The sequence below is a fragment of the Lampetra planeri genome, chromosome 37 (genome assembly GCF_965212315.1).
Source record: "Lampetra planeri chromosome 37, kcLamPlan1.2.h2, whole genome shotgun sequence".
NCBI classification, from domain to species: Eukaryota; Metazoa; Chordata; class Hyperoartia; order Petromyzontiformes; family Petromyzontidae; genus Lampetra; species Lampetra planeri.
The window spans coordinates 9,568,561-9,595,621 of record NC_136143.1 but is presented as its reverse complement, the minus strand read 5'-3'; the positions used below and the strand labels follow the sequence as shown (position 1 = coordinate 9,595,621).

The window sequence follows — 27,061 nt, the reverse complement described above, 5'->3', positions numbered from 1 at the left end:
GGTGGGAGGGGTGGGGCTGGGTGGGGAGGGGCTGGTCACTCCGTGGTGCCCTTATAAAACTCAACGTTTAACCTACTCACGCCGGCTTGTGCCCGCCCTCACAGTCGGGCATATTTGCGGAATACACCACGCCGCCGTTGACCCTGGCCATTGACCGAGCAACCCAACGTTCCTACCAGCTCCCTCCGCAGGAGGAATGTTTTAATATGGGCACCACCGGGAGGATTTTTCAAGTTGACCCATGACTACACGTGTGACATGAACGCGAGTCGAATGCTCTACAGTTGACACCCTGTCTGATAGGGCAGAGTTAAAGAATTTGTGGATACAAACAGGCAAATTTCGTCACGAGAAGTATAAGCAGGGCCATGTCGTAGCAACGGGGCAGTGCAATAAAAATCGATTGTACTAAATACCACCCCCTATCTTGTGCTCCCTATCTTAGTAAACCCACACTGACCAGTATGATGGAATCATGGAAGTGCACGCCATGGGGGAGGGGTCCTCATCCAGCAACTGATTAACAAAAATTTGTGTGCACGTGCGTTTCTCTCTCGTCCTGGATTATTACACAAAGAAGCGAGCGTTTATGTAGCCAGTACCACGATCCGTATTTGTTTCTTGGGTTAGGCCATGACATTCCAACCAACCAACATTTTACAGGTCAAAACAAAACAGGAAAAAAGCGTAAAGTTGAAATGACACCATTATTACTTTTTATTAAGGTTTCAATCGCCATCATTACAAACTCTACAAGCTTTGCAATACAAGTCGTAATGCTCTAAACACACCAATGCCAGACCTCTACAACCAGTCTGTAGTCTGGGGTATACCAAGTAATCACATGAGGCCAGTCGCCATGTTTAAGTAATATGCAGCAGCAGCAGCACACGTTGACAAACAAGCATTTGTTAAATTCACTTTCAATTAATTTTTCCATGGAACACAGAGCTGCTGAAGAGTAATTTCATCTGCTTTTTCTTCTTTTTTCCACCTTTTCCTTGCGCGGGGCAGTCTGCGAACAACAACGGAGCAAACGGTTGAGTGCAAGCAGGCACACCACGAGGACGCAAATGTTATTTACGATATCAGAAGTTGAGTTGAGCAGCTCAGAAGTTTATTTCCCGAGCAAAGCCCCGTTGATCTATACAAACTCTTATTCAAGGGTCACTGCCAGAAGATAACAATAGGACAGTGGTTGCGTGTGCTCAACAGTATGCCAACTGGTGTCGTTTGTTCAGGGGTGTAATGAAAGAGTTGGATTTCAAGAAAATGTTAATTTAAATATCTTAAAACTCGCCATCTCCATGGTGAACAAGTAAAAGTCACACGTCAACAACACTGGCTTAAAAATGTCAAAATATAATGTAACAGGTGACACTGAGCACTTTCTCCATAGCACATGAAAGGCCCATTGCCTGAAACGTCGCTTTTATGTATGTTTTATTTTAAAGCAGCGTTATTGAAAAATGTTTTCATATTTTTTTAATCCGTTGTCCCAGATTTTCCAGGGTCAGCGGGGAAGGGATGTGGGAGGTGACGAGTGACGATGACATCATGTTGCTGGGGTGCAGGAGCTTTCAAAACTTTTGTTTTGGAAGCTCGCTGTTTTGGAAATGTCTTGTTTTAAAGGCTCAAAGTGGACAGTTTCCTTTGCTTCTTGAGCCAATAAAGTAACCCAATTGTGTCATTCTAACCTGTTGTTTTTCAGATGACAAATGGTCTCCCTTTGCTTAAATAACAGAACTGAAAGCAAAGTTAAAACAAAGCTCCACTTAACCTACTTCACCGTGTGCTCTTAAACAAGATGTAACGTGTCTGGACTTGCGTATACAACTGGTAATAAATTAGCAGGCAAGACATCTGTTTCAATGCCTAAAAAAAATACATTTCATCCTCCTTGGTTTAAAGTGTGTAACTAATCATTTGCTTCCTCAAAGGCAAACTGTAGCCAAATTAAGCACAACATCAAATTGAACGGGATAGATTTTTTTCATTCTGCGAGTTCTCTTGGTGGCCAGGCTGAGACCCATCAACCCCATGCACCTCTGGGAGCACAGTTTTAATCTGGAATTAAACACAGGATATCTAGCAACAGTGCCCGCGAGTGCTCCGACCTCCGGAGCAAAACCCGGCCAGCCTCAGCACGTCATTAAGTTCACGTTGCAAGGCGAGAGGTGCCAGCCTGTACAACACCTGATGATGGCGCTGCCTTGGTTTCATCAGCAGCAGCAGCAGCCTCCAGAGTGAGCAGTGCAGACTCCAGGCTCTGGCTGAACGAGTTCTGAAAGCTGGGCACAGGCATGCCCTCCGAGTCGCTCTCGGCATCGCTATCCACACCGGAACCCACCGCCGCTGCTGCGTGAGCTGGTGCTGAGCAGTGGGGGGAGGGGGGCGGCCACACCTTGAGAATTGCACATCACGTACATCACGTTGTAGTATACAATCCTTCTGGTCAAGTGATTTCGAAAAGTGTATTGGTTTAGCCATGTTTGTTTGTTGTCGTACAGAGTTAGACTGATGGCCTTAATCTAAGTTGTCTTGTTGTTGGTTGACTTGCATCCCACTGGGATTTTTGCACACAGCGTTGGTGTACGGTGTTTTTTCTGCAATATTTTGCTGTCTTTAATTGGATTTTCTGTTTGCACTCGGTCACATATTCACTTTAAGATGTTTTTTTGTTCATGTTTTTGTTTTTTGCGGTTGCACCCGATTCAAGAGCCGAATGGCTCACAGGGTTATACCTAATAAATTAACTTCAAGTCAATGGTTGATAATTGCTTTTTTAACCCTTTAATCTGGCAACAAAATGGACACCTCTTTTTTACAAGGAGTCATTTTTGCATTTACCACAATACCTGCGGTCGGAATGCAAACAAAAAACACAACTCTGATAATGTATGCACTGTCCTTGAAATTGATTGGTCCACACCCGAGACAGCTTTTCTTAGAGCCTAGTCTCACATGGTGTTGGACCAAATGACGCCAAAAGGCGCACTGTTTTGTTTGCATTCCGACCGCAGGTATTGTGGTCAATGCAAACATGACTCCTTGTAAAAAAAGGTGTCCGTTTTGTTGCCAGATAAAAGGGTAAAAAACAATTATCATATTTTGCTACTGGCAAGGGAGGTTCCAATGGTGTAAAGTCAATGGTTGATGGATGAGGGCAAGTCAAGTTAATTTGTTTAACCAGGTCACAGCTCAAGAGGCCAGTGTATTTTTGTTTGCAAGTGACCCAGGCTCCCCATGCCATGCCAGGTAATAGGGTTCTTTTTTAAATCGTACTCCACCACATCGATTGTTGCACGTTGATGGTGGAGGGCAATGAACTGATTTATTTTGCTGCACCACACTCTGCTGCCCCCACGGCCCTATGACAATCTGCTTTGTGTACGGTGGTCACCCATCAATGATCCTCACCCCCCCTGTAGCCTTTACAGACTCTTGGGGCAAGTACTGTTTGCGAGCACCTATGAATGCCAACACGGCACACGAGGAGGTGGGGTGACCAACACTACGCCCGGCCGCCTTTGTCTCCCCAGTGACGATGTTTACACACCGCACCAGGTACTCATGAAGCCGAGTCAACCGAGGGGAGGCCCATGCCCAGTTCAGATAACCATCACTGGCGGTGACCGCAAGCAGGAATCGAACTCGGGTGGCCGGGTTCCTAGCGCACCGCGCTAACCGCTGCGCCGCCACTCTCCCCAAACCGTATGCAAGCATCTCGCTTTGGAAGTAGCTAAAAGGATTAACATTCATCACGCTGCACGTTTCATAGGGACAGGTATATAGTCGGTGCTTCTGAAAGAAAACGTGTAACTCGCGTACCTCTCTTGTCCACATTCCTCTGCCAGGCATCCGATTTAGCTTTTCCATCCTTAAGCATCTGCACGTCACGAGAGAGAAGCACATCCAGTATGACGGCTGCCACTGCAACGAATGAGTATGTGGGTGCACGATTGGATGCGTTTGAAAACGTGTACATGTTACCAGATTTTCATCTGAGCTGTACGCGTTTGAACGTACGAAAAGGTGAGCGAACGGGTAAGTGTGAACATTGGACATGCACAAACTCACACACGTGTGTGTGTGTGAACACACGTCTGAATGTGCGTTTTACGAGCAGGTGTGCTTGTGAATTAACGTATTAACTTGTGTACGTGTCCATGTGTGCAGGAATATGCGTGCGTAAACATGTGTCGATGGAAGGGAATGGGGCTGTTTGAAGGTGGACGAATGGTATCCACTCAATTGAGCAGTATCAATTCGGAGGTGTGGGGAATTAAACAATTTGAGTTGCAACAGGAAGAATTCCGTTGAGTGTTATGATGCCAATTAGGACAACTGGAATATAAGCGCCTCCGATTAGCATGGTTGGCTACATATGGTGTGAAAGGAGTTCAACACAAGTACATACATAAGCAGGAAAATTATAAACATAAAAAAATAATCAGGAAGCCACCCTTTGCAACACAAAGCTAAATGACCGAGCACACTAAATTAAGAATTCAGAGGCCGTTAAAATTAGCTCTAAATCTCACTCAAAACACGTGCAGTATGGAAACACCGATGGAGCTGTTGAGTTAAGTAGTACATGTTGCATACCACCCATAGCCCCTTCCCCTTTGAGCTGTTACCTGTGCAAAGGAAGGTAGGTGAGACTCATCCTCAACAATGCTCTCCACGGCAGAAGGACTGCCAGGAACAAAGGCTGGTGCCAACGGGCTCAGGAATGATCCTAGAATTTGACACACAAGTCAGCAAGTCAGTACAAGCTCTAAACACCCAACACACACCTCCACAAGACACTCCTCCGTTACTTGACAAGACTTTAGGTCTATTTTTGATTGGTTAGAAAAGCCACCTGTGTAGAATAAAATCACAGGTTTATAAAGTCAGGTTTCTGCCAGCACGGTCGACTTCATTTTCTATGACGCTTCCCTCCAAGGTGGACTAAAAATGGGGACACAACGAATGCGTTGGGAGAACATTCCAGATTATACAACGTGTGGAGCTTGCCGATGTCTACGTATGACAGACCTCCATAACGGGACGTCTGGTCACAATGAGCTCTTACTCGGTTATACATTTTTATTAGGTACAACTGTAAACGTAGGCTACCGTTTACAGTGTGAAAAGGACACGTAGAGGTATTTTGGGAGAGGTCACGTGACCAATCTTATCCGAGACCCAGGTGTTGCGATAGTTTTCTCAAACACGCGCGTCTGGTCCGTATACATTTTTTGTCCACGCTGAAAACGCTTCATCAACTCGTTCAATCCTCTGCATTTCCTCTTGGTACCTGCCGTGAGAATGTGAAAGTTCAACGGCTGGCTCAAGGCCCTAAACGGAAATAAACAACCACTCCCACCACCCCCTTATTGCTCCCTTGAGCAGGGAGACACTTTGTTACTTTTTTTAACTGTTTTTATTTCTTCTTTTGGTAAACGATTACAAACATTTGCTTGGCCAGACCTAACGTGACGGGTATGTTAAGTAAACACCAACTAACCAACTCTGCACGCTACTTAAAGAGTTTGTCAGAACCAACACAGAGTCGATGTCAATAACGGACTAACCTTTTTTTTACATCCTAGGTACTAAACGTCAAGATTCGTGAAACATTGGCTCCCAGTAACCTACAATGAATAACATCCGTTACACAAACATGAAATCTGAACAGCTGCCAATTTGAGAAAAAAAAATGCAACACCATTTCCCGTCATGTTTTAATGGAAAAAAAGACGCTTTATACTATTTTAGAAAATCGTTTTCTGGCTGGATTCCGTGATGGATTGTCGTCTGCCTGCTTCCCTTGTGGGCGAGTGCCCGTGCACGCATTGGTGAACATTGCCGCGCACCATCTGCGTGATGACGTCACCTGTAACCCACAAGCATTGAGAGCCAGGTTCGCCCATTGTCGTGACATCACGCCTCCCCCCCCCACCCTCCATCCCAGCTGTAGACCCCCCCCGCGCAAACGTGATAAAAGCAAGGAGACAGAGGAGGATGAGAAATGGAGACAGAGTAGTGATAGCGGAGGGAGGTGAGGGAGACAAGAGGAGGAAGTTGAACAAGAAGGAGGGAAGATTTGTGACAGAGAGATGGAGGGAGGTGAAGGAGGGAGATAGAGGAAGGGGGTGAGGGAGGAAACGTTCTAGGGGAGCCTTAATTTGACTGTGTGAGCCTCAGGAGATTATATTCAACCATATGAACTGCAAAGGCACCTCTGAATATTACCCATTAATTTAATGTTTTACAAATCATTTTCCAGACTAAATGACATCTCGGTTGCTACATCACTATTTCAGTTGTGTATTTCATGGATTTCATTATTTAGTGCATGTGCGTTATAAGCGTCATAGATTGTAAAGTTGCAATAATTAGGATACTTGTTGCAGGCTTATGTTAAGTAATCTGCAGTTGAAGAACTTTTAAATAATATTTAACTGTACTGCAAGTGCACAAAAACATAAAACCAATGAATAAAAAACATAATTATGAAATTATGAAACACTGATATTGCGATTCATTAACATTTTATTTTCATTCCGTTTGTTTTAACCAGGAAAAACTCGCCGAGTCTCAAGACTTATTTCTGGAGGGTCCTCCCCAGAATTCACAGTCGTGGCCCATGCTGCTCTCTTCTAATCCCAACTGAGTAATTTTGCAGGTAGCTTTTCAGCCTTGCCATGTTTGGCCAACACCACTTACAAAGTATGTGGTTTTTTTTAGCTATGGGAGGAAGCCAATGCAGAATAGGGGGTGATCATACAAACTCCCCACAAAAAGGCACCTGAGTCAGGAATCGAACCTGGGCCCTTATTGCTGTCAGGAACGAGTGTTACCACACAGCCACCCAGCCGGGCCAGTAACTTGTTAACATCAGTTCTTGTGTTTATATAATTTTTACTTTTAGGGCTACGGTGTTATTGACAAGTGTGTTGAGTTGTTGGTTATTTGTGCTTGCGCACCACTGCCAATCCATCAAGGTCATCATTACACGTGCTGGGCCTAACCAAGGCTCAGTGTATTTTTCAGGACTCACAGTCACGTTTGCCAAGCATCACTCTTAAACAATCGGGGCCGGGGAGGGTCACCTGCTGCGGAACTGTTGCTGCTGCTGTCCTGTGGAGAGTGCAGCACGGCGGGTGAGCTCATCTCCATCACCACGGTGTCGTCTGTGGGGCCGCCCGGGCCGCACTCGGGACTCGAGCCAAACGATGGAAACTGGCGGAGGTTTTCCAGCGGAACACGCATCCCGGGATCTGCCGCGGGCAAAGCGCGGTGAACGTAAGAGCTCCGTAAGAAAAGCATCATAACAAGGCGGCATTCAAAATAGTGCCTCTGTACGGAGCCTGCCGACAGGCCTAAGTGGAAAAATAGGTGTGCAATAGTTCATCAGCTCGTCAATTTGAAAGATTCTTACGGTCACAATGCACGAACCAAATCGTGCGTCCAATAATCAATTATTTGTGACGTATGCAAATCTTAAGCACACAATGAATTTAGAATATTCGAGTGGACAACACTGTAACAAGCACAAGAGAATACATGAGAAATAATACAAACAAGATATAACAAATGAGACCACTGAGAATAAACTCTTCAAGACAATTCAAGTGGATAATGACATCCACACTCTCTGCTTTAAAAGTGCACCGATGAGCAAGGTGAAAAATAAAGGTGTACCCCCCCCCCCCCCCCCGATATACGTTAATTCGATTAAAGGCGATTCTTCCACTTATCATAAATTAACTCTTAGGTTTACTTTTCAATTTAAAGCTTTCGTGACTGCAGGGATTCATATTCTTGGTTCTTTTGGTAAAGTCACGTAGGTTTACGTCTCGTTTGTTTTTATGTTTTTATTCTTATTTCTATTTTTGGTGGAAAATAATCAAAGTGTGTACCAAGAGTAAATACACGTTATGTTGCATACATTTTTGTTATACGGTTCCAGGTCGTTTGCCTGGCTGTCGCCATGACTTGTAGTCACGGCGTTTGTTTACAAGCCAAGTTGCATAGTTAAAACTACTGTACTACAAAACCTTGCTGATCTCGTCAAGGAGCATAAACGGTCATCATGCGAACTCCTCGCATTAGCGGCTTTTGGCTAGTCATGGAACAAAGACGGTCACCGCATCACGTTTTTTTAAAATCCTTTATATTAAGTTCACTTGCTTGCTTGCGCGCTTACGACCGTGCAAATCTTTCGGTCGTTTTTTAACCCGCTTCCCGTGATCCAATCGAGCTGACATTTTGCACACAGACTCGTTGTGCGTTACAATTAATTTTCGTGAAAATTTTTTTCCAAAATTTTACACTTTTTAGGAAAAAATAAATTATATTTAATTACCAATTGCTTAATGGTGGCAGGCAATCATCTGACCATTGGTGGCAGCCATCTCAAGCCAGAGGACGAGAGGACTCTAGCCGCCACGCATATAAAGGATTTATAGTGAAAAACTTTGTTTTTACGGGTTAATTTTTTTTAGATGCGCTTTTGCGGTCGTATGAAACGCTCAATTCTTCCGATATTAGGATGACTGTGGAGCTATGCGCTTTTAAATCAAGATTGAAAACTCGTTTCTTTAGAACTGCTTTGTGTTTGGTTTGTTGTCCTTGCCCCGCACCGCTGATTGGCTACATACGGCGCGAAAGAAGCTCAAGCATACATCTACCACGCTTTGGACTGTACCAGCGGTTGATTGCCAAAAAGTGCCGTAGACGATGTGTACTAACGACGTGAAAGTAATAAAAGGTGGTGCATCACTTACAAATCCCATGTTTCTTGTTCTCTTCCATTTCGATTTTTCTCTCCCTGCGGCGCTCATCGCGCGCTTTCTTCTGCCGCAGGACCCTGCGTCTCTCGATGTCCGCTGTTGGCGGGGCGGAGAGAAGCACCGCAGCAGCGTCAGGCGGCGGGCGTCAAAACCCAACGTGGCACACGCAAGTGCCAACACGCCGGACAGAGAGACAGAGGGTGACGTCAGAAAAAAAATTGTGCCAAATCTTAGCTTGGTGTTGTTTTGATGCTGTATTTAAATAGCATCACAGTTATACATTAGTTAATTGTATAAGGGAGGTGAACTTTCAAAACCATATGAACACGCGCATCTGGAGCAACAATGTTGGTTTAATTATCACGAGCAATAAACTTGGAGATAACAATTACACAATAGCCAAAGGATCAGACCAAATGCAATGCATCAGTTAAATTATGTTGTAAGTAATTTGGTTGTTTAAAGACTATATGTTCATGTATAATTGTATTATATGGAACAAAACAATTAGAAACATCGAAGACAATACTCAACCAGTCACAATTAAATGTACAAAATCAGCGATTGTGAGCAATAAGCCAGATCCCGCAATTGTCTATTCTTATAGCTCAAAAGTCTAGAATTCACCGAATCATCAGTAGGTGAATTGTTACACCCACTATACCAAACGTTAGAATAGTGCACACAGCCAGAATTCATAATAATAAAAATAACAATGCTGCTGTTCATTTACCCTCTCAAAATGCTATTTTAAGGTGGCTTGCACAATGGTATGTTTGGCCAATTAAAAAATTAGTTTGGGCTCGAGGTGACTCCGACACTTATGATGATTTTTTTGTTTCAACGATACACTCATCCAAGCGTTATTAAGACAAACATCACAGCATTCATTCACATCATATAAAATTAAATAAAAATGCATCTGAACATCTGCATTAAAAAGCAGCAGGAAAATTCAAACAGTAATTAAACATTTTTAATGGGAAACTGTGGTCATTTAGCTTAGTGTTTCACATTTCTGAGATGACAGGCCTGATTATCCATAAGAGTTTTTTTGTGGGTTAGATCATGTTAATATAAATGTGTCGTAAAAACCGCCACCACCCGACACAGCCAATTAGTAAGGTTTGCCACATAAACAGAACGTGGCCAATTCGTTACTAGTACAAGCACTACACCGGTGGGTTGGAGAGAAATTCCACAACATTTGCAATGTGAGTACAATGTTTCGCCAGTAATTACAACTATCGTCATCAGGCGGCAGCCAGATTTGTGGCTGTGTCGGGTGGTGGCAGGCTTAACATTTATATTTACGTCATCTAAACCAAAAAAACCTGAATTATGAATATTGGTCGCGAAATGTCTGATATGTTAACCTTAGGCTGGGCAGAGATATATACCATACCCCTCCCTGCTGTCAAGAGGTTAGAGCTACACTTCCCTACTTGGCTTGGGAGGGAAGTGCTCCACTTTAAGGAATTTAACAGTTCAGGATTATTACATGAGGCTTACAGAGACGGTTTCTTTAGTGACATAGCAGTCGAAAACCGGCTAGTGTTACAAAAAATACAGGAGCGTACGACTGACAGAAGCAGTAGTCGTGGAAGGTGCACAGAGCAGGCTAATCTACCTGTGAAGTATTGGAGAGTGGCTTGGGTGACCAGGGGAGGTTGCAGGGCCACCTCGCAGAAGCTGATCTCACAGGTGAGGGGCAAGTGGTCCAGGTAGTTGTAACGTTTACGGTGATACTGCAAACAGCAAGGGAGGAAAGTTCGAAATTAATTCATTACAGGTGTCATCCTCTATTTCGTTCATTCAAGAATCCAAAGTGCCTCAGCTCAAACAAGCGCGTGGCGGCGCTCATGCCTGAGTCGGTGGTGGAAATGTCACACTCCCGCGGTGTGGGGGGGGTGTCAGTCTTCCCAAAGGTGAAAGCACTTTTGACTTTGCACAAAGCAACGACTCATTTCATGAACCCCAAAGACATGACTGGCCGAGCCGATTTGGACTCTGCACTTAAATTTGGCTAAATTCCAGTTCTCAGAAATATCAGTTTTACTGTCGTCATGCAACAAACATTACTCTCATACACGGGACGCTTGGGGGGCAGTGCCTCCCCAGGCTGCCTGGACCATAGGTAACTTGAACGAATCGTCTTAGTAGCTCTCCGATATCTGGTTCCGTGGGCCGTTCTCTGCTACGGAGGGTCGCACTGCTCTGCGAGAGATTCTAAATGGATATTTCATCTCATGTCCAGACACCGAAAACCACAAATAGAATACAATTGGGGGGGGGGGAAGCATAATTGTGAACCCTTACGGTTTACCCTGTATTCTTGTAAAGGAAAATTTAGTTTTCAGGTCCATACGGCGTACAGGCATTTCAATACGGGCAAAACATACTTTTGTCTATTTGTTGTGTTTCTCTCCTTGTGATGGGACTTTGTAGGATGAGGGTTGAGATTTATAAGGGCAAGGGGTGACCAATAAGGTCTGCATTGGTCTATAATAAGGTCGGCACTGATTGACAGGTATGGAAAAGGACAAATAAATAAAAACCTGCCAAGCGAGGGACGCGGTGAGATGGAGATAGTGCGAATGGTGCAGAAGATGCTCACCTCGGTCATGGAGAAGCTCTCGATGTCCATGATGTGAGCCGTGACGCGGTCTGGGCATCCCTCGGGGCCACCGTGCTCCTGCAGGAGGCAGCGGCGGTTCATGGGCAGCATGTACATGTGCTGCCCGTCCTCCGCTGCACAGGGAACACCAGCACACACACAGCGCACACACACAGCGCACACACACAGCGCACACACACAGCGCACACACACAGCGCACACACACAGCGCACACACACAGCGCACACACACAGCGCACACACACAGCGCACACACACAGCGCACACAGCGGACAGGGTGAGTAGCTGGGCACAGAGTATTTGTAGACAACAACAACAACCGCCATTCGCCACTAAGTGGTGGTGACGTCACCACGGCGCTTGTGCCAGGCTGTGCACTTTACAGAAAAAGACAAAGATCCCCCGTATAGCCTTAACAGACTGTTGGAGCAAGTGCTGTTAAGCGAGCACCTATGAAGGCCGAAATGGCACACGAGGTGGGTGGCCAACACCACGCCCAGATGCCTTTGTCTCACTCATGGCGATGTTTACACATCGCACCAGGTACTAGTTTGAGGCTGAGTAGACCTAGGGGAGGCCCAGGATCGGTTCAGATAATCGTCACTGGTGTTGACCGTGAGCGGGAATCGAACTCGGGTCGCCAGGTTCATAGCGCAGTGCGCCAACGGCAACACTACCGCTCGCCTCCCTACCATACACACACCTACAGACATACACCCCACTAGCACATTCAACAAATTCCCCCCCGCCTCTTGTACAAGGATAACATTGCAAATGAATGGCAGGAGGAAATCACCTTGGTAGTAGTAGTGGTGTAGGTTGTTCTGGGAGCTGGCCTCCTCTTCCTCTAGCACCTCACACCCGTGCCCCTCTTGCTGTAAGCATTGCTGCTGCTGCTGCTGCTGCTCCTGTTCAGTCGCAGCTAGACCTGCAGCTCCTTCCAGCTGCACCTCCTCCTCTTGTGCGCCGTCTGGCTCGGCAGCTTCTTTGGCGACCTCCTCCTCAAACTCTTCGTCGAACGCCGAAGCGTACCTATGCACAGCCTGTCAATCAAAAAAAAGGTCTCAAAATTGTGCAGAGGTGACTGAAAAAAATATAGAGGGATACACACCAACCACGGCTGGCGATAGCAAACAGGAAAAAAGCTACAGTGGTTCGGCCGTGTGACTCAAAGCGCCAAGGTGTACTCTCTTTCCAGCCATGTCCTACATGGCCCAGTCAGAGGGAGGATGGGGAGAGGTTGGCCAAGGACCAGATGGATAAAAAAAACCCACCATGGTTTGGATGAGGTGGTCAGATGTTGTTCATATAACAAAAGATTATCTGGCACCACCACAACCCCCACGGTTAAGGGATTGATTGTGATTATGAATTATTATTCACCAACATCCTATATTTTAACCACATCAGTTGCCAGCGAGAGTTTCTATCCTAATAGCAATTGGCACTCGAGTACCCATATTTGCATGGAGGTAGTTAAATGACAATGTAACAGACTCGTCAATGTCCACTGTGCAGCAGTCTGGGGGGAGCGAGGGCGTTGTGGTTTGTGCCAGTGGCACAGGAAAGGCCGGCGAGTTCAAACTCCAGATCACGTTTTTGAGTAATTGAGCATCCCTCGCTCATACCGGACATCTGTGGGGGATAAAGAGCTTCATAGCTCATCGGATTCCTCGTGCAGTCTACATAAAGAGTCTGAAGTCAACAGTGCTTGTCCTCGGGAAACAATAGGTCCCTGCAGTGGGAATGTACAATTTTCACCATTAGCTTCACGTCTCCAAGAGACACCAGCACCACCCAATGTGAAATTAAAACAGAGAGATAAATAAAATACAGTTTTTGTTTTTTTACAGGATTGTGTGAGATCATTCAATCAAAAATTATTTAACCTGTTTGTTGCAGTTGGTCAAACTTGTTGGTTCTTTCACTTCGTGAGAATCTGGCTCTGAAGCTTCGGCAAGAGACAGGTTTTGCATCTCCAGAGTAGTACCCACATCTGCACCTGCATCTTCAAAGCACTTCAGCTGGTTCTGCACACGCGCGCACACAGCCAAAAAACCCCATTTAGCCTCAGAGATGACAGGCGTTCGTGCATTCAGCGAGTATACAGTAATTAAGGCTGGTATGACAAAAAAACAATGGTGCGTGTAGAACTATGGCTGACCACATTGGTTTCCCCAGCGCTGATATTTACACATTGAACCAGGTACTCATATAAGGCGAGAGACGACCTAGGAGAGGCCCAGGATCAAATCAGATAATCACCACTTGCGCGCACTAGTGCAGTGTGCGCACCACTATGCTTACCGCTACATAGACAAGACAAAGATTGCCCGACTAGCCTTAAAATACTTTGGGAGCAAGTGCTGTTAGTGAGCACCTACGAATGCTGATACGCATACGAGTGGGTGTGGGTGGACAGCACCACGCTTGGCCGCCTTACTGCTCCACCCACATCCACACACTGCACAAACCAAAGACAGAGCCATGCATAGCTTTACAGACCGTTGGGCCAAGTGTTGCTGTTAAAAAGCACATATGAAGGCTAAATACCGTATTTCTGAGGCACACGCAGGGGATGATGTGGCCAGCACTACAACACCCTATAGAAGACAAAGACCCCCGTATAGCCTGTAAGACTGTTGGGGCAAGTGATGTTAGCAAGCACCTACACCCTATACACATCCACACACACAAGCAAGCACAGGGTGAATCTTGATTTGAAGCTTACGCGATTGCAGGAATCCATACTCTTTGTTTCTTTCGGAAAAGTCACACGTGACTTTACCGAAAGAACCAAAGAGTAAGCACAGGGTCACACATTCTTACACAAACTCGTGCAGACAGACACAGACACACAGGGCTTGCATCATTTTAGATATTATGCAACACCAAAGTGCAATGGCGATGCTCGGTCAACCACCACCACCAGGGCCCGCCACGTCTGTCTGCAAGCAGCAACAAGCAAGCGGCGCGCACCTGCAGCTCGCCGAGCGCCGCCTGCACGAAGCAGGCCTCGGCCGTGTCGCTCTCCTCGAGGAGCTGCTGCACAAGCTGCTCCTGCTCCAGGGAGAGGCTCGTCTGCACGTCGGCCCGGCTTGCCAGCAGCAGCTTGCAGTGGTGCGAGTTCTGCGCGTCTGCGACACAACCGGCCGACCACGCGACCAGAGGCCCGCACGCACGTCACAATGCGCCCCTCCTCCCCTAACCGCGCTCGCGTTTCAAAACTATACATTCGTCGTAGACGTCATCAGCCACAATCACAACGGGACAAAGGCCTCCCAATGCCATGTATGTATGTTGATCTTCTTCCGCGCCGCAAGTAGCGAACCGTGCTAATCGGGAGTAAGGGAGGGGACAACTAAACAAAATAATTATTTAAATTTATAAAGCGCCTTTAAACAATCGTTCTCCGATGGTATAACTGTAGATGTCAAAGATGCAGGACAAGTTGTTGGAACACAATTCGCAGCGCGATTTACCCAAGGAAACTTTATTAATAGGGACAATAATAATGTAATTTGTTTGTCCAGGAAAGCCTCTCAGGAGGGTTGTGCATCGCAACGTTTAGCCTCTTCCATGTTAGAAACTAATATTTTTACACAAAATAATACAAATATCAAAAAAACTTCTGACTAAATGTTTTAACGCTATAAACTACGTCTGTGCTGTGAGTAATAATATGCAACATTTTGAGAGGTATAGTAATAATCTTATTTTACAAAAATGGTAAATAGTTGCACTACATGAGCTTTATTTTCCTTTACATAAAAAGGACTGCTCTTTGGGACTGGCCACAGGAAACCCACACACACGAGGAAATAACTCTACAAAGTCCGTGCAGATGAGATGCGTCGCAACCAATTTTGCTGTGCCAACAATGTATGGGGCACTGCAAGCACACGTAGGGTGCACGAGTCTCACGCTTGACGTAACTTTTCTCCATTAACTCACAAAATAAAGAAGCAGGCGACCTCTCCTTCCCATATCAGTCTCTCAACAAAACAAAATTAATTATTACAAAACCCACCAGCCACGGGCAGCCACCTGGGAGTGCATAATTTCGGCTGCATTGATTCACTACCAAGCAAACCATGGGCCAGTTTCGACATGAAAGGCCTCTCAAAACCAATGCCATCCCCCTACTTCCACAGGGCTGGATTACAGGCATGCCCCAACACGCCTGTGGAGCTGCTTTGCCGAGCGTTAGGTGGGTCGTGTAGAGATTGTTTCACGATTGGTTCAGAAAACCTGCCATCTAAAACCATCTGGAACACCCTTTGTTATGCACCCACCTAACGCTTATCGTGCCGTACAATTTAATTCACCATGTTAAAAAGGGCTCTCCTCACAGCGTTCAATATCAGCTAACGCCCGCCCCATAGTGCCACGGCACAACACTCTGCCCATTCAATACACCCCCCTGCATGGGCACAACGCACACACGCACACAAAAGTCCACAATTAAAAAAACTGTCTTAATGACAGTGCGAGACATTCTAGATTTGAAGTTTTAACGACTGCAGGGATCCATACTCTTTGGTTCTTTCGGTAAAGTCACGTAGGTAGAAAATAAATTAAATTAAATCACAGTGCAAGACAACCGACTTATATCTTCTTGGTTCTTTCGGTAAAGTAACGTAGAAGGGAAATAAAAATAAAACATAATAAATTAAATAATTCTCACGACGTTTCGGCCACAACGCAAGCAGCTGTCCTCAGGTGAAGAACAGGTCTGTCGGAAAGACAGACCTGTTCTTCACTGTTAGACATCAGATGTTTAGACAGACGCTGTCTTTCCGACAGACCTGTTCTTCACCTGAAGACGGCTGCTTGCGTTGTGGCCGAAACGCCGTGATAATTATTTTATTATGTTTTATTATTTTATTATTTCCCTTCTACGTGACTTTACCGAAAGAACCAAGAAGATGAATCCCTGCAGTCACGAAAGCTTTAAATCTAAGTTTAACCGACTTATAGTTAAGAGATCTCACCGATAACTGACAGAGGCTTGTCCACCTGGAACCACTGGCTACGAGGCAGAGCGATGGCGCTACCCTTCTCTCTCTTCATCAGCTGCAGGGTGATGGTGTCTCCCACTGCGAACTGGTGGGTCTCTTTCGTAACCACGCTGCACAGAAACACACAGCAACACTTGGGAGTCAGTGCCACCGGTCAAAATAAAATAGCACGAGCACTACACTCATAGCAAACAAACTGGAATTAACAAAACTTCACATTTCATCAGCGTTAATTCTGATACAGGGCAAGGCATGGCATTAAAGCACTCATGATAAAATCACTAATTTTAAACAAGGGGCGTCATGTTAGTCCCAATTATGGTAAATTTAACTTGGCACTGTTAGACATTAGATGTTTATTTGGTTACAACTCTCCGATTATAGTTTTGGCCGATGTTGTACATTTCAATGTCCCCATCATCAACTTCAAGCCATCACCACCCTACATGGTCCTGTCATGAATGATCGCTGCAATCTCGGTCTCCAAGGAACAAAAACGCCGCGTGTTTGCACACGGAGAGGGGGGGAGGGGACTCGGCCCGTGGTGCCATCTTCACCTGCGCAGGTGCTTCTTGTGCACGGCCTCATAGCAGATGGGGCACTTCCTCCAGGGCTCGTCGCTCAGAGCGAGGTAGTGCAGGATGCAGGGCCAGCAAAAGACATGGCCGCAGCGTGTGATCCTGGCGGCCGTGGGCGGGTACAAGCAGATGGGGCAGGAGAGCACCCCGTGGCTCAGCAGCCGCTGTTCACAAAAGGCAACCGCCACCACAAACGCCAAACAGTGTTACGGGGTTACTTTACCACCACCACCACACACAAACACCAAACAAAGTAAACATCATTCTAACATTCTTGGTTCTTTTGGTAAAGTCACGTAGAAGGGAAATAATATAAATATATATTATTGAATCGCTGCAGTCACGAAAGCTTTAAATCAAAAATCATTCTAACATCTTCTGTAAAAAAAAAGATGAGAAACTCCTCCGCCAGAAACGTGAATGCAGGCTAGAATAACCGCAACACCACATGCATAACGTGATTTATAAACGGCAAGAGATGCAATGGAAACTGAGCTCGGTTCTCCCATTATTCTTGACCACTGTATGCAAGTAGCAATGTTACGAACAAAACTACCACCGTTGGACACAAACACCGACCAGAGTTCCACATACTTCACAACCCTGACCACAGACAAATGTCCACTAATGTTACACATCCATCAGCACATTGGCCCTCAGGGCCAATGATTTCCAGGAGCATCTGTTGAGGAAGGAATAACTCTGGAATAGTTTCGACTTTGTGAATCTCTTCAGCAGTTTGCAGTGTTGAATAAACAACGGGTTGCCAAATGTCAGAGTTGAGCACTCCATCTACACCGAGGCAGATTCAGCGTTCAAGCAGCATAGCTACACAAAACTCAATACGCACTGTCAATCGTTCAATATTACAGTCACTCACTATGCAACAAGCTTTTATCAGGCATTTCAATAAGCTACTATAAGTATCTTCTTGGTTCTTTCGGTAAAGTCACGTAGAAGGGAAATAATAAAATAAAAAAGCAGCCGTCCTCAGGTGAAGAACAGGTCTGTCGGAAAGACAGCGTCTGAGGACGGCTGCTTGCATTGTGGCTGAAACGTCGTGAGAATTGTATTTTATAATGTTTTATTTTTATTATTTCCCTTCTACGTGACTTTACCGAAAGAACCAAGAAGATGAATCCCTGCAGTCACGAAAGCTTTAAATAGAAATCTACTATAAGCAATTCTACTCTATAATTCTGGTCACAATCCGGGATAGTTGGGAAAATGCTGTTGCTATGTAGAAGTCCGTAACCTGGCTATCAACATCGAGATTCCACACAGCAACTGGCACAACCACGAGGGAGGGGAGAGGGCACAACTCTGTATCAGAGGACGCCTGCATTGCAAAACTCTTTCCACAATTTTGCAACTACAGAAGGCTGCAATCTTATTCATGTGGATCTTGCAGTTCAGTTCTTGTTGCACAGCAAGACGACTTTGCGATATAAATAGCCAAATAAACTTGAAGCAACATTGTTTGCAGTATATAAATGCCACATTTAAATTCTGCTTGTATTTATTGGAAATTGCGATATTTTTTTCAGGAAAAAAACTCTTTACAGCATTGGCATCGCCACAGCATTTACCGCTGCTTCAGCATTAAAACCAAATGGACAACGTTGCCATTTCAAACGACGTGTCCCTTTACTTATTAACAGCGAAGCAATGAGCATGTGAAATGCTGTCACGTGCTCAAAAGTGGTCAAAATACTTCTTGAGCAGGGTTGGATGGATTTTTGTGGGGGGATGGACATGCAGTGCCTCTTCCCTTGTCAACTCATTGCACTGCAAGGCCTTGCGATACTTATATCGGTGGGGTGATATGACTGTGGGGTCGGTAATAATGAACGGCGAGTGGTCTATGCACCTCGAGCAGCGTGTGCCTCATTTCAGCAAACACTACTTGACGCTAATATGCCTCGATCTGGTAAATATTATAAGAATCAATTTAAAGATTTGTGTTTTTCATTTAAAAGATTGCATTTATAATGTATCGTGCGTGTACTTATTATTCGTGCTTGTGCACCACTGTCAATGCAACATCATACAACAATGTTATCGTAAACCCTTGCTAATTCGACACATGGGGCTCTGGCCTTGCCAAATTATCAACATTTACGAATGATCAAATACCAAAATAATGAGCTTTTACTGTACGTGACGTATGATGGAGGGAGTGGCCCTCACCGTAGGAATGTGGATATTTGCACCCACTGCATAAGTCGTAATTGGAGAAAAGCATCACCCCGTCACTCGCAAAAACAGCACAAAGATACTCACCACTTGCTGCACTAAATCCCAGTCGACCAGTGTGTCGGGGTCCGCCAGATACACGCTATAATCACACTGATCCAGTACCACAAATTGGCAGCTGCAACAAAAACAAAATGTGGCATATTGTTATTCCAAATGCTATGATAAGATTGTTCTTATCATGTTAAAAAGGCAATGGAACTCCACTGGAGCACAAATTCCACTGACAGTCATACACAATGTTATCCCTGTAACTTGGAAGTATGGTATGGTACGTGGCAAGGAAGCGATGAGAGCTCTAGCCGAAGGAGTAATGGAATGGTGAGGAGTGGTGGCATCAACGACACCGACAACAATGACCGATTGACTTAGCGGGGTAATTTTTTTGACAGGAACACATTGTTAAGCACCTCAAGTCAAAAAAACACCCACAGCTGGGGTTCGAAACAGGGTGTACATTGAACACACTTAACCACAGAAATATTAAAGGGTAATGACCAAATCGCCCCGTCAAATTTTGGAAACTAAGCAGGCTCGAGCATGGGCAGAGCTTGCACGGTTTACCGCCATGCACAACAGGTTGTCATAGGCTTCCAATGCTACATAGTGGGTAGTAGTAAGGGGGGCAGTGCAGCAAAACTCATGGTTGTTCTGCACTTCGATGCATGCTTCCACATCTGTGCTCCCCACATTCACCAATTTGCACTGATCAGCACGATGAAGTATGAGCAATTAACCTAAAAGACCTGGAAGGCATGGGGTGGCTCCCTTTCAGCAGCAGATGGATAGACAAAAAGGGGTCTACGTCTAAGTGATAATAATAATTTGTGAAATGGCTATAGCCACAATTTTGACCATGCCAAGAAGTCCATTGCAAACAAATCCAAAGCTAGTGTGGATGCATACACACCCAATTGATGGGGGGCGACTGGGCAAATTTCAATATCGATGGGTGTAGAAAAACAAGAGTGTTAGTTGTTGGGGTGCGTTGACACGGATTGCGAACCCGCTTGTGTCTCTCTGGGATGGTGCGAGGGGTCGTACTTGGCCTGCAGGAACAGCTCCTTGTTGAACGGCTTCTGCTTCTGGCCCCACCAGGCGCCCCCCTTGCGGCTCCACGTGCTGGGATGGTACGGAGAGAATCGCTCGCGCGGCTCCAGCGTGAAGTTGAACAGGTGATTCACGTTCACCTTCTTACGTCCACGTGCCAGGTCGGCTAACTCCGTCTGCTGATCATACATCACCTGAAAAGGCAGACAATATCACAGTAAAATGGGTCACTGCCCCAAACATTCACCGATTATACTCTTCAGTTGTCATAAAAGGCTGTGACCTGCAACAACTACCAGTCATTAAGATATACAAAAAGAACTCTGTTCTGTTTCCATATATGACTAGTTAACTTAATTAGTTCCTGATATCTGTTTGTAAGTCGAACGGTTTTGTAAGTCAGAACACAATGTACTTATTTAAATAACCGCCATTCGCCACTTAGTGGCAGTGATGTCACCACGGTGTTTGTGCCTGGCTATGTGCACGTTAAAGCCACGTGAAGTTGGCACAGGTGGTGCATCGGCCAGTCATCTCAGTCAACCCATGGCACTTGAGTTTGTCCCATGCCCTCCTGCCAGCGGGCGTTCGACACTTCACGTGGCCTTATTTAAATGCCCACATACACACACTCCCAACATGAGGCTGACTCGTTACATCTCGGAGGATCGCTCAACTGACGAAAATAGTTCCGCGGTTCAATTTGCAAGTACGAGTTCGTGTTTTAAGCTCATGTTAAAATATATATATATCATAGAAGCTGGTTCGTGAGTGCCTGTAAACATATTTATTTGGCCTATTGGATTTCCATACCAACACTGTCAAGCAGCATTTATTTCGGAAAACTCTGGACAGGTTTCTACCTTCTGATGTCACCAGCAGAGACGGGCTTGGTAAACAAATGTTGCTGGATTACCAGGCGTCATTGGCAAGAGCACTCCATATAAACTACAGGACCCCGTTCCGAAGATCGCCGATGTTTTCAACGGAGACATAAAAAGCCTTCCATCAAAAGGAGACTTTGCATCTTTGGGCTTTCGCCTCTTTATAAATTAAGGACTACACTGTCTGATAAATAATTAATGTGTTTTACTTTGAATGGTTGTAATGTAGAGTTTAGATCTTCATCAGGGGTCAATAAATCATCACCACCATTGTGTTGTTATCAAAGAGCACCACTCTGCGTGAAGGCAACAGTGGCCGTGGCATGGAGACAGGTCCCCACTGTAATAATGTGAACTTTCCAGTGATGACCTCAAGTGACCACTAGCAGAGACTAGCACTGGCCAAAACTCGTGTGAGCAGGGATCCACTTTGCCAAGTATAAACAGATAACATCAACCGTGGTTATTCTACTGAATTATTTAGTACGAAATTGTTCAGATGCAAAACAATGCAATATAAGAACGTTGCAAAGATTTAATTCTGTAACATTTCATGTAACCCCTAGTAGAAACTGTTTAAATACAAATTGGGTATGTGGATATAGAACATCTTTTTAATAACCTACCAATACTATTCCCCAACATAAACAGGAAATGTTTCTAAATTCACTAGCATTACATGCTCACAACTGGCATACACTGACAAAATCGTCTGGGCAAGTTTGAACGTTATAAAGTTTTCTTGTAAAATTGTACTTTTGTGTAGGGCTAGAATATCCCACAAGGTGTCATAGATTTTTCCTACGATTCCTGAATATAAAACCATTCCCACCTGTTTGAGGATTACAAGTTGCCGATACGGTTAGATCACTGCAGCTTTAATGGACATTGATTAGTTTCAGATTCATGCAAAAGAACGTGAAGGTGACCAAAGTCATAATGGCGCCTCCTGTCATAATAAGGTGCATTAGAACAGCGACAATGTATGTTTGCCGATACTACTGTGCGAGTCAGCATGTCCTCATTCAGCAATAATCATGCTGACTCAGTACCATTGCAATTAAAATTAGATTTCTAACCTATGCATGTATAATGTCCTGGAAATAATACCAATTCAGGGGCAGGGTGCCCTAGTATATCCATATTCTTCACATTTCCACTTTTGCCTAATCAACTGTTATGTTATTTATATTGTTTTAGATTATTCTAATTAAATAACCGTGTAAATAAACGGCACTTAACACCACCAAAAAAACCCCAGCAATTGTGGACCACATAATCTAATGCTAGAGTAGGTACTGTATAGTAAATACTTTAGCATTAGATGATAACTTTCATTTTAAAGGTTCCCAACCCCTCCCCCCTCCCGTTATATTCAGAACATGTATTATCTACCCACGTTATTTTGAGGACGCAACAATAACAGGTTTGTGTTGTATTTTTACTGTTGATTACCAGAGACGAAAGACCTGTCCTTGGCAACTTGATGACCAATGCAAACTTTGCAAACCAATGAGTGTATGCAAATCCTCCCATGGGGCATGGCCTCACCTCCTCTCGTCCTCCACCAACAGTAAAAGTGCCAGCGGGTTTCCCAGCGCCGCGAGTCGGGGGTCTCTTATCAAACGTCTTGTTCTTCTGGGGTGCGGCGCGGCGGTTCGCGCCCGCCACCACCTCGGGCTTGGGGAAGGGCTGCGGCACCTCTCGCTTGCGCCCATGCCGGAGCCTCCCTCCACCACCAGCTTTAGCATCTAGTGCAATGCGCACCATGACACGCACGGGTCAGGAGAGCAAGCATGTCAATAAGTCAACGTCACAGGCCAGAGTTGTAGCAATAAGCACAAAATTAATAAAAATAACACTCAAATTTTTTTTAAAGAAATTTACTTTTTTCCCCTTAATGATTAATCAGGTCCCTTTAAAAATGGTGGACACCCCCGCATTCGGTATCACCAAGGCCGGACACCCTCTACAGCATGATACAAAAAACTATTCTCGTTAACCCGCACCTTCCGATACATCGGGACAAACCCAGCGCCGCCTATTCGCCTAAAACCACGCCACCCCTTTTCTGGATCGCAGCAGCAGCAGCACACTCCACGCCACAAATACAAATGAAGGCGAGAGGTGAAAGCAAATCCGGACTGTGGCCGACGTCAAAAATCAACATCTCGTACAGGACCCTACCGTCGAACCTCCCCGGTTTCAACCTTCCACGCTGCCAATGGTCGACCATCAACCGAATCAAGACCAGCCATGTGGTCCTCCAAAACAGGACTTTGTAAGTGCGTCCATGGTCTTCATACACAATGGTGACACAAATTAATGCTGTTAAAGGGGCATTCTGCTCTCCAGAGAGGACAAAGTACAAAGGCTTTGGCGACGGAGTACGTAAGGGGCCAGAATTAAGTCCCTACCTCTACTTGTCCTTGACACTCCGGACAGGGGAAGACACACAAAGCAACACCATGGCGAGCATTGTTTGCCAATAACATTGTGGTATGCAGGGAGGTCGTGGAGAAAGACCTTAAATGATGCCTGGAAACAACGCATGGTATGAGGATATACATAAAATGTGACAACTAAATTCAGACAGGAGGACAAAGATAGTGTGTGGGGTGTGTAATGGGCACTCAGCTGAAATGCACACCTGTGACGCAGTGCTTTGGAAACCAGGGTTAGTGGACCAGACGGATAAACGTGGCCAAATTATAGTTGTACAGCAATAGGAATTCGTGACCATGAAGCCACTTATGAATATTAAATGGAGAAAACATCTACGCAAAACCCTCTTTCAAGATTGGTTTTTTTCTGAAGTTAGTATTCAATAATGTTTTTTTCACATGTATTCTACATTCTTTAAGTTTATCTCGAGACGGGGGGTCGATAAAAAAAGGCTAACCCGTGTTTAAATGTTGACACATAGCGTAATCTTATTTAAGCTGTTTTTTTAAGTCCTGGCTTTCAATAAATATGCTGTGACATGAGGCCTCCTTTGCCAGTAGCAAAATATAATAATTGTTTTTTGACCCTTTTTTCTGGCAACAAAACTGAAACCTTTTTTTTACAAGGAGTCATGTTTGCATAGACCACAATACCTGCAGTCAGAATGCAAACAAAAAAACACACTCTGATAATGTATGCACCGTCCTTGAAATTGATTGGTCCACACCAGAGACAGCTTTCCTTAGAGCCTAGTCTCACATGGTGTTCGACCAGAAGACGCCAAAAGGCGCACAACTCAAAGACAACGCACCATCAGTAATGAGGGCTCGGGGTAAGCATTTACATCATGATTCCTCCTTTGCCAGTAGCAAAGTATAATAATAGCTTTCAGTTTTGTTGCCAGAAAAAAGGATAAAAAAAAACCTATTATTATTAAATATGCTGTGGTTGTTAAATACAATAAGTGGACTTGTTACACAATTACTGTACTGCACAGACACACAGCACACGAGGCCCTCTGCAATACGATACAGCCCAGGCACGCGGTCGGCAATCTGCGGGGTCCGGATCCGCACGTGGTCGGCTCTTTAAAGACCGACCTGCACTGCGGCTCTAGAAATACCGCATGGGATTTTTTTGTTGTTGTACCAAATTTGAAAGAAAAAAAAAGGTCTCGTTATTTTGGTTGTCGACCCCTGCTTGGTATTGCCGTTTCGCCCAACCAGGCAGCACCACCTCCACCACCACCACCACCACATGCAGCCACGATTCACGCGGAGGGTCGCCCCGCACTGCTGCATTCCAGGTACAGTAGTGGACGTGCAGTTTCCACACGGGCGAGGCGTGTAGCTACGCAGCACTTAGCTCTGCCACTAAGCCCACACCCCGCCCCACCTTTAACTGGGGCACCAATTCTCAAAGCAATTGAATGACTGCATACGTTATACATAATTTCTAATTTAGAAAGAATTACATGTGCACCGAGTAAAGGGCCATTGGCCGAAACGTCGCCTATTTAGTTGTTTTAATGTCAGGCATGGACTTGGGGGAGGGGGCCACCCCCAAGGGCCCGCGCTGCCCTCAGCCCCCCAACTTGCACCTCCACCCCCAATGCCATCCTGGTCATGCCCCCCGCCATGCCCCCCCCCCCGCCATCCGGGTCCTGGCCCCCCCTCCTGACACATCCACATCCGGGTCCTGCCCCCACGCCATCCGGGTCCTGGCCCCCCACGCCATCCGGGTCCTGCCCCCCCCTAACGCCATCCGGGTCATGCCCCCCCGCCATGCCCCCACACGCCATCCGGGTCCTGGCCCCCCCTCCCGACACATCCACATCCGGGTCCTGCCCCCACGCCATCCGGGTCCTGGCCCCCCACGCTATCCGGGTCCTGCCCCCCCCCAACGTCATCCGGGTCATGCCCCCCCCCCCAAACGCCATCCGGGTTCTGCCCCCCCTCCCGACACATCCACATCCGGGTCCTGCCCCCACGCCATCCGGGTCATGTCCCCCCCCCCCACCACGCCATCCGGGTCATGTCCCCCCCCCCCCACCACGCCATCCGGGTCATGTCCCCCCCCTCACCACGCCATCCGGGTCATGCCCCCCCCACCCCCCAGACATCCTCTCACCGGGCTTCGCATCTCTAATGGCGTCGCGCGACGGCGGGGCCGGAGTCACGTGGCCCGCGCGCGCGCTCGCTCTCCGCTCCATCACGTGACTCCCGTCGGGGCTCTCCGTCATAAGCGGGGCCGCTCCGTCTCCCTGTCTTCTCGATCGCGACCATTATAGCGACCTCGACATGGCGACAACACAAGGAGAAAAAAATTAAAACCTGCGAGTAAACAATTTACAACGGCCAACGGATCCGCTTCGGGCTAAGCCGAACCGACGCAGGAGAATAAGCGGAGAGAAGGGGTCGCGAGACCCCCTGCTCCACTCTGCCTCTACCCCACCACAGGCCACCGCGCATGCGCGAGACAGAAAGCCCGGATGCGCACCGACTGCGCATGCGCAGGGCGGGGGTAGCGGCTCGTTTTGCCGCGACCCGGATGTTGGGGCGCGTGCGCATGCGTGGGTGGGAGGGGTGTGCAAGTCCAAGCCCCGCCCACACTAAGCCCCGCCCCTCCTCACTTTCCCCCCACACATGCATTGAACTTGGACGGCTGTTGGATTCAACCAGAATAAAATAAAGATTATGATTTATTTGGTGATGCTGCTTCGTTGGCAGTGGTGCACCAGCACAGTTAACAACAAAACACAAGTCAAAAGATTCGTCAATAACGTGTGTTTGCCCTTCAAAGAGAAATGCAACGTTTCGGGGTTATGGCCCTTCGCAGCACATAGGAGGCCCTCGACCTCTGGTAGTCTCTCGTGGGTTCGATCCCTAACCCTGACGCCTGCTGCTGTATATTTGTAGTTTGCGTGTCTCTCTCATCATGACGGTGGCTAGGAGATGTTAACTACCTCGCCTGGTATGCAGGAGGTCGTGGGGTTGACCCCGATCCTGGTAATATCTGCATTGTCTTTGCAACTTGATTGGTCTACACCAGACAGCTTTCTTTAGGACCGAGCCTCAACTAGTGTTAGACAAGAGAACGCCAAAACGCGAACAGCCAAAAGGCCCTAAAGAAGGCTGCCTCTGGTGTAGACCACCAATCAGTTTCAAAGTCAATGCATTTCAGACAATGCATTAACTAACAGAGCACGTTTTTGTTTTCATGTTCACCATAAATGTGTGGTTAATGCAGGCTTGATTCCTTGCAAAAGGTTTTCCGTTTGGTGTTTTAACATCTTAACACCTGATTTATTGTTAGGTTTTTTCGGTAAAGTCACGTAGGTAAAAAAAGAAAATTAATAAAAGTACCTACGTGACTTTACCGAAAAAAATTAAGAATATGAATAC

At 46.1% G+C, this 27,061-nt stretch overlaps 1 protein-coding gene across 3 annotated transcripts; it reads right to left on the bottom strand.

The window, feature by feature from the left end:
• Positions 1 to 693: 693 nt before the first annotated feature.
• Positions 694 to 26,154, bottom strand: RNF10 (ring finger protein 10). Of its 3 annotated transcripts, none has more exons than XM_078612047.1 (17): positions 25,788 to 26,154; positions 22,764 to 22,963; positions 20,323 to 20,522; positions 19,306 to 19,396; positions 17,002 to 17,186; positions 16,418 to 16,554; positions 14,403 to 14,560; positions 13,313 to 13,453; positions 12,220 to 12,466; positions 11,404 to 11,537; positions 10,417 to 10,534; positions 8,781 to 8,882; positions 7,104 to 7,271; positions 4,641 to 4,741; positions 3,832 to 3,889; positions 2,197 to 2,373; positions 694 to 1,015 (listed from the first exon to the last, which is right to left on the bottom strand). In XM_078612047.1, the coding sequence occupies exons 1-17, from the start codon at positions 25,897 to 25,899 to the stop codon at positions 924 to 926; spliced, it is 2,421 nt and encodes an 806-aa protein (XP_078468173.1). In that variant the 5' UTR covers positions 25,900 to 26,154; the 3' UTR covers positions 694 to 923. The 3 variants fall into 3 exon arrangements, with proteins under 3 accessions (XP_078468173.1, XP_078468175.1, XP_078468174.1); XM_078612049.1 differs by having other exon boundaries at positions 22,764 to 22,954; positions 25,788 to 26,146; XM_078612048.1 differs by having other exon boundaries at positions 3,832 to 3,933; positions 25,788 to 26,143.
• Positions 26,155 to 27,061: the final 907 nt, after the last annotated feature.